The following is a 12,006-nucleotide window of genomic DNA, read 5'->3' on the forward strand; positions in this document are numbered from 1 at the left end:
TATATAAACCCGGTCTTGTACTTAGTTAGAACTTCACTTTAATCTACTAGGTTTTACCCAGAACTATCCTTCGCTTAGGACCCCCAATCCTAAGTTGTCTGATAACCAATATTCGAGCCAGAGACACTCTCTCTGACTTGTCTTAAGAACCTTACATTCGTAAGGCTTGAACCGGCTTCAGGCGTGCTCTTATCGAGTACCTGTTGTCGAGCCCACCCTAGTCCGCCGTAACACGTATATGTCATCGAGACGAGTCAGAGATAAGGGTACGTCATTGAGATGAGTCAGAGATAAGGGTGAGTCATCTAGTGACAGCAGCAGCAATCGTGATGTAATACAGATATAGCAAGAGGCTGGTCTACTGATGGCGCAACGAGGCGCAGTCATGACATAATACACAAGAGAAGAAGAAAATGAGACAGGGGTAGACGTGATTGTAACAGAGGGTGGACATGCACGCTCATCAACGACACGAGACACACAGGAGGGAGTCTTCACCAAGAACATCCTACATAGCGGGAAGATGAGTGCGAGTCAAAAAGGGAGAAAAAACATACCAAAAGGAAAAGACACAGGAGGGAGTCTTCACCAAGAAGGTCCTGGATGGTGGAAGATGAGTGCGAGTCAACAAGGGTGAAAAAACATACTGATACCGAAAGGAAATGAATGAAAGGAGGATGCATCAAGGAGAAAGTGAGTCATGTTTTGTGAAACATAGCGTTCCCACAGTTGTCGCTGACGTAAAACTTTCCCGCACATCTTCTTGTAGAGAAAAAGATGTTTCTTGCCCACAGAACCCACCTTAGGGAGGTGGGAATATTCTCCGGTTCCGGCTATTCCCGTTACCGTATTACTAACTACTGCGCTCGGTCTTCGTCATATCCATCAGTGCACAACAGTCCACCAAGTTCCCCGCTCCCTTGCACTGATCCCCTGACACTCATACATCCTCTAACAGTACTAGTATGACCCTAGTCTCAGACGACCCTGGTTGGTGGCCGGTAATCAATTCATATCGTGCTACCAGTTATCCCGCAGGTTCGTAGAGAGCGGTCGGAAATTGTCGCTGCCGCTGACGTCTCGATCTAACTTTGCACATGGTTTCGCAGTTGCCGTCGCTGCTATAGTGACGTATGATTGGGGTGAGCATGATAATATTAAAGAATTGCTGACCTCTTACAACTATATACAGCACTTACATTTGGACAGGAGGTACGTTGATGTATTACCAGAGCAGCCATCTCGCTAAGAATGATTTTAGGTCGAACTGATCTGGGTGAGCAAAACCTTACATCGAAGTAACAAAATTGATTTGCGACAGAGGCAACGTTGGTCACTTATGACCGTTCTGTATCTGAGTGTATGTAGCTTGCATTATAGGTGTGGCTGGCAACTCATACTGACTCTTGAAAATATCCTAGGTGCGCTATCTTGGAATGTTGTATGCTATGTATGTTTGGAACGCTCAGCACTGTTGTTGTGCTGATGAACCATATCTCATAATCAGCTTGAACATACTGTGTATGTCTTCTCGCATTCACGATCTTTGTCTCTTCTGACCCGTGACATACAGCCAGTGTTCCGACAATCTTGTTGACAGATACAGTGAGTCTTCTGCACAGAAGTCAACTATTCCCCTCCAATTAACCGTAGTGCCCTGTAGGAGTGAGCATGTTTCTTTACTAACTTTCTGGTTCACTAATGTCTGCCACGCTATACTGCCACAGATGTGAGTCAGTTTGGAGTGTGTGCTACCCGAGGCTTGTCGCTGACTGGACTGGTCAGGCTTGATTGTGTTCATCATAGGTATTTGGACAAATGTTGGGGTGATTGCAATGCTGGAGGGTGAGCTTTGCAGTTGCAAGACCTCGGTGATATTGACTTGACTGAAACATCTTGCAAGTCATCATAATCGCTCGGCTACACGCCATGTATCAACGATCCAGAAAGATCTTGATATTTCTCGTCGTCACCTTCCTGGTCGACAACATTTTTAGTGTGGTGATCGCCGTGATGATGACGATGAATACATCAGCGGGTATGCTTAATTGTGGATCAAAAAATTGCATGGAGCTCATTGATGTATACCAGAGGAACTGATCCTCTCCGGCACCTATCAGTGCTCGATTGCCTCTGCCAGAGATTTCCCGCTTCTCGCTGCCATTACTTGGATGGCTTGCACTGTGTGGGAGGCCCTTGCACTGTGTCTTGCAGTCTGGATTGTTGTAAAACACCTCCGTGAACTGCGACAATATTCGGCAGGAGGAATTGTCGGGAACTGTTTCAAGGTGTTGATGAAAACTCACATGTTTTACTTTTCGAGGTGAGCTCGTATTGTGAATATGGTTCTCTTTTTCTGCTGAAGGATTGGACGTGCTAGCTTTGTTGCTGTTTCTTGTCTCAGTCTCGTAAATGATCTGACTCCGATGATCTCAGTAGTATGCCAGTTTTTCACTGACACCTGTATGCGACCACAGTTCATCATTTCTATAGAACAATTCTCCCCTGGGTTGGTTTCTTCAACTTTTACAGGCCGTGCAGGTGTTCGTATTTGGCCCACGCCTGATCCTTGGAGTTCGAGAATATCACGCTAAGCTCGTGGCCGACTCCGACGCAGCAACGGGCATGACCTCAATCGCCTTCCAGGAGCGCGTGCATATATTGACCGGCAATGGTGTGTAGCACGGGAGATGCTCGATGGAGTTGACGGTTGTCTGGTGCTCTGGAGGGAGCAGGAGAATTTTGTTTTTGCTTGATTCTAAGTTTGGTTTGTGGTATTTATTAGTTATATGGTGCATGTAAGCTAATTTATGTAGTTGGCGTCAATGGCGTGAGTCGGGAATATTCACGATGTCGAATACATTAACCTCTGCATGATGGATCAATGTCACGCTTGTATTTGAATGGAGGTAAGACAAGACGCGATGTCTGATGAGCTGCTTGTTGTTAGCACGCGGGACCTTGAGCTCGAGGACCTCTGGTAGACCTCTACAAAGTTTCGCAACATCACTCGATGAGATCAACAAGTCACTAGTCACTCCTTGAATTTCAACAACTCACTTCAAGTTCTTTACTTGCAAGCTTGACGTTAATATTGCTGTCGCACCGTTACCATTTGAATCTATATTCACTCAGATCGTACGTTCTACTCGTGTACATGTTGCAATATTTGCTACTGTGCAGTTCTGTGCACTACATAATTCGATCACGCATATCGGGTGCGGGCATGAGGACATGATCACGATCTACTGAGCGCTGAGTCATCTAGGACGTCACCGATCACGGTGACGTCGTCCTATGAATGACGTTGTGTTCCAAGCCAAGCCAGTCTGATCCTTTTGACACACCAACCAATGGAACTTGGTTTGTCCTCAACGCCCGGTAAAAAAACACAGTACTTCGACGCACTCGAGTACCCGTCCGAGAACGTCAAAGAATCCAGTAGTCAGGGGCAAAGCTTCATGATGCCCAACAATCCAGGCAACACTCCTACACCAAACGGTAACATCTCAGGTTCAAAGGCCCCGCCGTCAAAGGAAGATAGTACTATGGAGGACAACCACCCGGGGTTCACGAGCCGTCACAGCGAAGATCTTTCAGACCGCAGGACTCCGTCCATTCAATCGCTTCCCGTATGTACGGAGGACATAGACGAGGATGCGCCTCTCGCTGGTAATATGGACGGCGGGCGCAGCACTTCGCTGGGGAGAAGAGCCTCCGTGCGCACAACAAGAAGCAATCGCACGACTAGATCGGTGGCTGAGGCGACAGCGGCCTTTCAGAGCGGGTCAGTTCTCACTGGCCCGAACGCCGAGCCAGATGTAGACGCGGCCGTGGTCCTCAGGGGCGTCACCGCTGAGAGATCCTTGAGTAAGAAACAGAAAGATAAAATCATAAAGGATGAGCGTGAGCATTCTGTCATGACGAGTTTCCTTCATAACTGAGGCCCTTCGGTAGAGCGAGAGTCGAAGCGTTTTTCCAAGCTTCTGAAGACAGACTCTAAGTTGGAAAAAGCTGCATTGGCACAGGCTCTCAAGTCTCTTGCGGCTCTGCAAGATCTTCACAAGGCTGCCTGCAAACTCGAAGCCAGAGCAGAGGCTACCCACTACAAGTCGCTCATGGCCGCTCAGAAAGCTGAGAGTACGTTCCTTGAAGTAAGGGCTCGTGCTGAGGAGGAGCATGCGCGATGGGAGGGCAAGAAAGCGGAGGTCAAGGCTCAAGAGGAACGCTTGGAGGCGGAGAGGGAGACCGTAAGAGAGATGGAGGACCGTATGGCAGAATGCGCCCGCGAGGTCGAAAAATTGAGAATCCTAAAGGCCACTGACGAGGTACGAGCGTGTATGGATTTTTTTAGTATTGCGATTAACCTTCCTTTAGAGAGAAAGGGAAGTCAAGATGGCGGAGATGTTGAGAAAGAAAACATAACACAAGGTATTTTCACCTCTATCATATTCATTGCAATCCTCTTTAGACCTCCCTGATCGATACATACCATTATACTGGACTATCGCCATCCCAGATATACACGTTTACGCATTAATGGTCATTACCATCACCCGTGCCATGTTTGTGATAATTATTCACGTTAATATCTACCTACACACGACTATGTACCAATACACGCACAAGATTTATTATAACAGAGCCCATGTGATGCCCTACAACGCGTAGGGAAATGTCAAAAAAAGTCAGATGGATGTTCTTGGACCGTACGAGCTTCGTTGTATTTGGTGAAGAAAACACAATCGTACGAATCGACTTCGATAAGTCACCCCCCGAGACATCCCGCACCAAACCTGATAAAGAAAGGACGCGAGCCCACCGTGGCGATACGCACTTCAAACACCTGTGGATACAGACAGAATCAGCATCAATGCTACACGCGTAAATGAAAACGCGAAGAAGGATCAGATGGCTGTTCTTAGTTTTTTTTCTAGTGTTTTCACCATCACCATGAAGGCTTCGGATTTGGTGATATAGATATCATCCTAAAAGAAAAAGCTAGTTTCAGGGAGATAACTCACCCATCCTCATACACGAAGGTTCTTCGGATGCGCCATCGTTGAAACGTTGATGTACAAAAGCTAGTGATTAGACAACGGGGTAAACCACGATGGAGAAAAGAACTCTCGAGAAATTTGTCTGCGGAGGTTAAATACTGCATGATGCGGAGATCAATTATGGTAATGCCGAGTGTTGCCGAGCTCTCCATGCTAAATTATCTCGCCATGACTTGTCGAAAGGATATAAGGCGTGTCATGGTATGAAGACATGAACGGAAATAAAAGGGCTGGTACTAAGTGTCAACGGGACATGGCGAGTGAAGTATTATAGAGAGTATTAGGTCAATTCTAATTGTGGTTGGAACAGTGATAGGCCTTGATAAGCTTAGATTTCTTGTTGCAATGGAATTCTGATGTAAAAGATATCGATAATCAGTGATTGAGATCATGACGAACTGTTCTCCTTCATTCAAGGTACAATCGATGAGATTGTAGTCAGTTGCTGACATAGCTGAAGGCTTTGAAGGCCCTATTAAAAATAAGCAACCCTTGGAACGATCTAAGAATATACCATGATAATACGGCTAAATGATGTCTAAATTTGGAAACATTAATACTGCGGGGCACCTATGGAAATTTCCGACATCCATACTCGATTCACCGCAGTACTGTTATTCGAGAAATGCATTCACTTGAATATCTTATTAACAAAGCCTCTATTACGCGAAGACTACATATATATACCAGATGACCAACACGCCCCCAGGCTTCAGGCTATGCACACGTTTTCGATCGTTCTCGTAAGGCTTGGTATGAATTCCACGAAATAACAAGTACATTTCCACTTGTACAACAAACATAAACAGTCATAAGTAACTTAACAAAATAAAAGTAATCAGATGTCTATTGAAGCAAAGTGGACTGGTATACAGTGAGGTATGACCTCAGAGGCCCACAGGTCCCGCTGTAGGATGGGTATTAATAATTACAAGGTAGCACTTGGCCAAAAAAAGAATAATGCGAAGGTCGGTAATGAACAGCAAAGGCTCAAAGTAGCTAACTTGCTGTATATCCGCATACGCAGCAAGGCTTGGAGTCCCTCAATCATGAATAATCAATACCAGATTCAGGATGCCTCGGAATAGCTGTACGTGGGGCCCCGTCAGCAGGAGCTTTGGCGGGGTTCGCACAGGAACTAACCTTAAAGATTAGGGAGAGCGGAAACCTCCTCATGTTCCAATCCGCGCCAGAGTTCGCCAGATCGCCGAGAGAGACCCGTTACTAGGTCTACCTCTTCGTGTTCTCTCCCCTTCCAAAGCTCCCCGGACCGCCGGAGAACTGCGCAAAGGAGTGTATGTTAGTAAAAGCTTGCAACTCGACGTATTTCAAAGGTCACCTTCAGTAATCGCTGTTGTCGCAGGTAAATGGACCTTATCGTGAACATTGTTCTTCCACAGAGCACCAGTAGCCTCTTTATAATAAGGTTCTGTAGAATGTGTAGAAGTCGCGGCCGCGGTAGATGTTGTGGTCACTGTTGCGGGGATAGCAGCACCGAGAACAGATGATGAGAGAGCAAGATAAACTACAAAGCGGGCCAAGGAGGTCATCATATTGTTAGAGATATTGGGGAGAACGAGTCTTGTTTATATGGACGATGTTGGTATACAGTGACTATGAATATCGAAATTGATTGGGATCCTCATACCATTTATACGCCGCCATTGTTACTAGACACGCACACTCAGGCCCCGTTGACGACCAGTAAGAGTCATATTGGCTGACTCTGGGGCAAGAGCGATGTCCAGGAAGCAGTGATCAGCTCGTGACAGCTGTTCTGACAACAGGCACTGTAAACATCTTTGTAAACCAGAACGATTTTCGGTGCCGAGACACCACCATCTTTGTATCACGAAACGAGGCACTCTCAACAGCATCTCCCGCGGAAGCTACAAATTACTTTTTTCAGTGGCAGGGCGGAAATGAGAGCTGCTACTCACGGCTGCCAGAAATAAAAATCAGGGCACCGGTATGCATCCCGAACGCCTTGTTCCCTGTCTCGGATATGATGGAACGCCTCAAGTGCGGCACTAGATTCAGGGGATGAATAAGTCGTGCACTTAGAAAAGAGACCTAACGGGTGTAGAAACTGTGTTCTGTTTCCTGATACGGCAGTTTTGGGGGGCGAAATGTGGCTTGCTAACATCCGAGCGGTACAGCTGCACGATTGCAATAGTATTGAGATGATAGCATCCAATAAAGCTCTCTGTCACGCAAGAGCGCTATGTTGCGACGGAGGCACAGGTACTGCTGCAGTCCGCCAGCATCCTGTATATGTCTCACCCATTGTTGATGCGTACGAAACCAGTGTTGATGCCTGGGAGTCAGTTGTGATAATTATGAATGGGAAATCCAAAGAACCGCACGTTCTGTATCATCTGGGCACTGTCTGTCAACGGAGTATGACATAGTTGGAGTACGCACCATCCTTTGACTTGCAGTACACAACGTTGTGGTAAGTGACAAGTTTGGCATGAGTCGGAGTGGAGTTACCCTGCCCGAGGCACAAATATGGGGTGGGAATCCGAATTTCCGGAGTCTCCGTCCGGTTGCACCGCAGGTCTGTCCGGAATCAGCGGATCCGCCTGACAACTTGTCAGTTCTCGGCATCGTGTCATACAATGAGCTCCTTTTATGACTCGTTACAATCTCGAACACGTCAATCTAACAATCTCTCAGCGCTGGCTTGGCCCTCCCTGAAGATCACAGCTTTGCGCAGCTGCAGATGGCTTGGGTTTTTGCTTGACCTTCTTGTGTACCGGGCTGGCCGGCCTTACTGAAGGTGCTACATTGTTGTGCTCTCCTGCCAATGGACTCAACCGGCCCTCCTATCCTCTTTATTTACACTCACAACTCACTGACACGGATGCCGCCGCCGATGGCCACTTTTTAGGGTCACGATTGGGTGCGAAGTATGGATGTTGAGACAGGACAGTCTTTCCTTTCGGGATTATAACGCAAACACCAACCTTTCCCGGACGTGGCCCACACACACACACACACCCCAGCCCAGGCAGCTGAGTGGTCTTACTGTCGACCCTCTGCAGGATCTTGCGGTCATAGCCTTCTTGCCTGATTTTGTCTTTGCAACCGACGTCGGACAAGATCACCATATCTTTTAGTGGAGTATCGGTCGGCTTCATTCTAGTGTCCCCATCCGGACTCTTCCTGTGCTTCCTTGGAGTGTAAACATACCCATGATGCACCTGGCAATTATTTGTTTATGTTGTGGAACAGCCCAAAATCTTTGACAATCGTGTATTTGTCTACTATTGCGTAGACAACGGGCGACATAGCTTCGCCCACTACATTCATGCAAGTGATTGATTGGAAGAAGGGACATGCGAAGAGTGTAAGTTCCTCTATTTTGAGAGCTCTGCTGTGTAGCATAAGCAGTGTCTTACTAGATCGAAGAGATGGTCATGTGCAGCAATTCCACGGAGTCGACCAACGAGCGATTGTTGTGATCGGCTCGAGTCTTATGACCGTATGCGCATTGCAAGAACCTGATGCCTGACGGTGGGTCGCCTCAGCCGTCCATCTTTGTCAATTGCCCTCGTACATGTCAACCCATCGTTCCGATGCGTAGCGGCCTGTACAAACCATATGCTCGGCTATCTGCCATCGTGGGTTTGGAGGTTCTCTTCAGCATATCGTCCGTTATTCTAGTCATCGACATGGTCATCTCCTCGTGAAGGACCCTGCAGTCAGAGACACATATCAAGGTTCCCTGGTCGGAATGGGGTCTTCAGAATGCGTGCTGCTTTCCGCATCACCCGAGCCACTGAATCAGTGTGTTTGGCCTAGTATCCTCTTCCTTGATATCGTTCTTCTGGATCTGAGCAAAGGCTGGGAGGACTCCCCACCAGTGGTTACTTCCATCTCTACATCTGGCACTTCAATAAGTGAGTCACTGCCCGTTCGGAAAATACGTACGGTACAATTCGAACTCGCCGAACCTTCACATTCACCAGCCTGGTCGCCCAATTTGGACGCGTCATGATGAAGAGGTCATTTGAATCACCCTTACATTGCTACCGTCTGTCGTGCGCTTTTTTCCACGCGCGGGGCTGTATGTTTTTGCCTGGGCGGGTGTTCTTGGTCGCGGATACAGCAAGTTGACTCTAGTTTCAAACTGACCCGGTTGATATTTAGGTCATTTCCCTTGTATGGACGGAGGTTGGGTTGGTGGACCTCACAGACTAGCCTAAGACATTTCTGCAGTACAGTTTGGATGGTCAGGCCGCCCTAGCTTTTCTTTCAGGAAAGCTATACCTCGGTTCACCAATTTAAATCTGTGCAGAATACCAGTGCAAGCACTTTGTACGTGACATGATCCAGTACAGTGTATTATATCTGTGAGAGGTGACGAGACTCGGACTAAGGAACTAAGGATGGGAACGGACTCAGTCTTGGATCGAAAGACTAAGATTAACTATGGATCATACCTAAGGATGGGAACGGACTTAGTAGAGTAATAGTTAGTAAGGGTAGAGTAGAATCGTTAATAAGAAAGCTCACCTCAGTCTTGGATCGAAAGACTGAGGGAGATTATTCGACGAAGAGAGGAATTAATACGTTTGATTGAGACGGAGAATCAATGGGGAACGTGTATGACGCATGGTAGGAGGAGTGATTGTGTATGTAAAAGGAAAAAGGTTGAGTACGTATAAAGGTCATATCTTGATAATATCCCACCGCTATTTGAACACAAGCGTTGAACCTCTCTGCACAGCCGTTGTAAGAACCTGTCGACATCGTTGTCCTGTACGCTCGATACAATAGCCCGTAGCGTGGGAACGACTGGAGGGACAGTGGTGGAAATGTATGTCCTTCAACTGCTAAGTAGCGTGCCAGTGGTTTCTCACTCTATGACGAAGCGAGGCAGCACAAGGTCTGAAAGTTTCGACTTTGGAAGAGCGGCGTCTCATCTTTCCGTTCTTCCACTAACAAGAACTTCGACGGATCTATCATCGAGCTCTTTTCTTTTCCCCACCCGCTTTCCACCATCTCTCCACCACGTTTCGCAACGGTGGGCCTCGCATCATGCAAAACTGCTCTTGTGGACTCGATTAACATAAATTTCCCTTCCAGGTCCCTGCGAGGCTGGCCGCTCACCCTCGCAGTTCACCTCTCTTCTTGGGCAGATCTTCGACTGGAGACGGCGCTGCGCGCTTTCTCACATTCTCTTAGTCTTCGTAGCACGTTCTGTTATCCCATAGCACCGAATATCTTCCCAAATGAACTCTCCACACAACATCGACCAAAGACGGAACATATCATGAGTTTGTAGGCAAATGACATGACAGATCCTCAGTTAAATTCCTGCTGGAGTTTGGCTGGAGCTGTTGCCGGCATTGACTTCACCGTTCTGGTTACAGCACGAAAGATAAGATAAACACGTGTCCAGGTAATATCACTAAGCGCCAACTATTTTGTCTGGATGTGCTCGTCCATGAAGGTCGTATTGTCCAAAAGTCTCACTCCTTCGCTGACCCAATCATACCTGGTTACACAATATTCCAGCATCAGATCCGGGGCGGCGCGATATAGCCACATCCCACACTGTGAAATCGGTGGGACTTGCCGGTCGTCTCATCCATTTCGGTGTCAACCTGTCCGAATTGCACCCTCACCTCTCCAACCAGTAACTTCACTCTCACGACGAGCGATGTCTTCTTCCTCTGGAAACACTTTTTATGATTTGAAAACAGAGTTGCCTAGCGGGCAAACGTATGACTTTGAACAGCTCAAAGGGAAGGTTGTATTGATTGTCAATGTTGCGTCGAAGTGGTAAGTCGGTAACTATGGTAGACCTACTAGTGATTCACTCTTTGGAATCTCCAGCGGTTTCACTCCCCAATACAAAGGTGCAGTCTATAGATCTCGAAGTTGATATGCGACTGACACAGGACACCTAGGCCTTCAGGCTTTGTACGACAAGTACAAGGAACGTGACTTCGTCATTCTCGGTTTCCCATGTAACCAAGTGGGTTACTCCAGTCACTGTTTCACTGCGATATAGAGCTCAATAATATCCATTAGTTTGGCGGCCAAGAGCCTGGCGATGATGCCGCCATTGCATCTTTCTGCGAGCTCAATCACGGAGTGAACTTTCCTCTTATGAAAAAGTCTGACGTAAACGGTGACAACACGAACCCTGTTTACCAATGGCTCAAGAATGAGAAGCCTGGGCTCATGGGCCTCTCCAGAATTAAGGTTCGTCATGTAGGGTTGGATCGTCGATGTGCATGCAGCTAACGCAACTTCCCACTCGCAGTGGAACTTCGAGAAGTTCTTGATTGACAAGAACGGAAAAGTCTTGAATCGCTGGGCATCGACAACTACTCCTCAGGCGATTGATGCTACAGTGGAGAAGCTTCTTGCTAAGTGATGTCGTTGAATGCACCATAGGGATTTGAATCGCAGTACCGCGATGTGTCCAGACGGTGCAGATACTTGTTAGAACACATTCTTTGTAAGAGGCATATCTTGCAATCGATTGCTAAAAAGTTTGTCATTCAAATATCCTTGAAGGGGCTGTGCTCCAAAAATCGAGGTCCTTTCCTGGTGTCTTCGAGAGTTGATGCGCTCCTTTACTCCGCACCGAAGTAAGGAAGCGTCAGACTCAGATTCGTCGCAGATCACTCGTTGCTGCATAAAGGTTATGCCACACTTCGTGTTCCGGCGTTCCTTCTTAAGTTCAAGGCCACCAATAATTGGCGGAGGAGGTCAGATCTCCACACATACCTTAACTCGGGGAGACTAATATTTCCATATCATTGAACAGCGGTAGCTAGGTGAACCTAGGCCTAGGTTGGCACATGATATTGATATCTCGGCATTATTACCCATTTTCATATACAATTCTTAATTGAATACACGCACCGTTGATCGCGGGAAACAATCGGCAGAACTGCAGGGAGGCGAGTCAAATGGTGTAGTA

At 47.2% G+C, this 12,006-nt stretch overlaps 3 protein-coding genes across 3 annotated transcripts; 2 read left to right on the forward strand and 1 right to left on the reverse strand.

The window, feature by feature from the left end:
• Positions 1 to 3,353: 3,353 nt before the first annotated feature.
• BJ212DRAFT_1579964 (uncharacterized protein) lies at positions 3,354 to 4,772 on the forward strand (the record flags this gene model as incomplete). Its single annotated transcript, XM_041342268.1, has 3 exons — positions 3,354 to 3,906; positions 3,958 to 4,328; positions 4,378 to 4,772. The coding sequence occupies 3 exons, from the start codon at positions 3,354 to 3,356 to the stop codon at positions 4,423 to 4,425; spliced, it is 972 nt and encodes a 323-aa protein (XP_041188583.1). The 3' UTR covers positions 4,426 to 4,772.
• Positions 4,773 to 6,204: 1,432 nt separating this feature from the next.
• BJ212DRAFT_1484998 (uncharacterized protein) lies at positions 6,205 to 6,610 on the reverse strand (the record flags this gene model as incomplete). The annotated part of the gene is made up of 2 exons (XM_041340906.1): positions 6,205 to 6,341; positions 6,400 to 6,610. 2 exons carry the CDS (start codon positions 6,608 to 6,610, stop codon positions 6,205 to 6,207), a joined length of 348 nt encoding a protein of 115 aa, XP_041188584.1.
• A 4,121-nt stretch (positions 6,611 to 10,731) lies between these two features.
• BJ212DRAFT_1280781 (glutathione peroxidase) lies at positions 10,732 to 11,454 on the forward strand (the record flags this gene model as incomplete). Its single annotated transcript, XM_041331578.1, has 5 exons — positions 10,732 to 10,853; positions 10,908 to 10,930; positions 10,982 to 11,049; positions 11,106 to 11,279; positions 11,341 to 11,454. 5 exons carry the CDS (start codon positions 10,732 to 10,734, stop codon positions 11,452 to 11,454), a joined length of 501 nt encoding a protein of 166 aa, XP_041188585.1.
• Positions 11,455 to 12,006: the final 552 nt, after the last annotated feature.

The sequence above is a fragment of the Suillus subaureus genome, assembly GCF_016647635.1.
Source record: "Suillus subaureus strain MN1 chromosome Unknown BJ212scaffold_38, whole genome shotgun sequence".
NCBI classification, from domain to species: Eukaryota; Fungi; Basidiomycota; class Agaricomycetes; order Boletales; family Suillaceae; genus Suillus; species Suillus subaureus.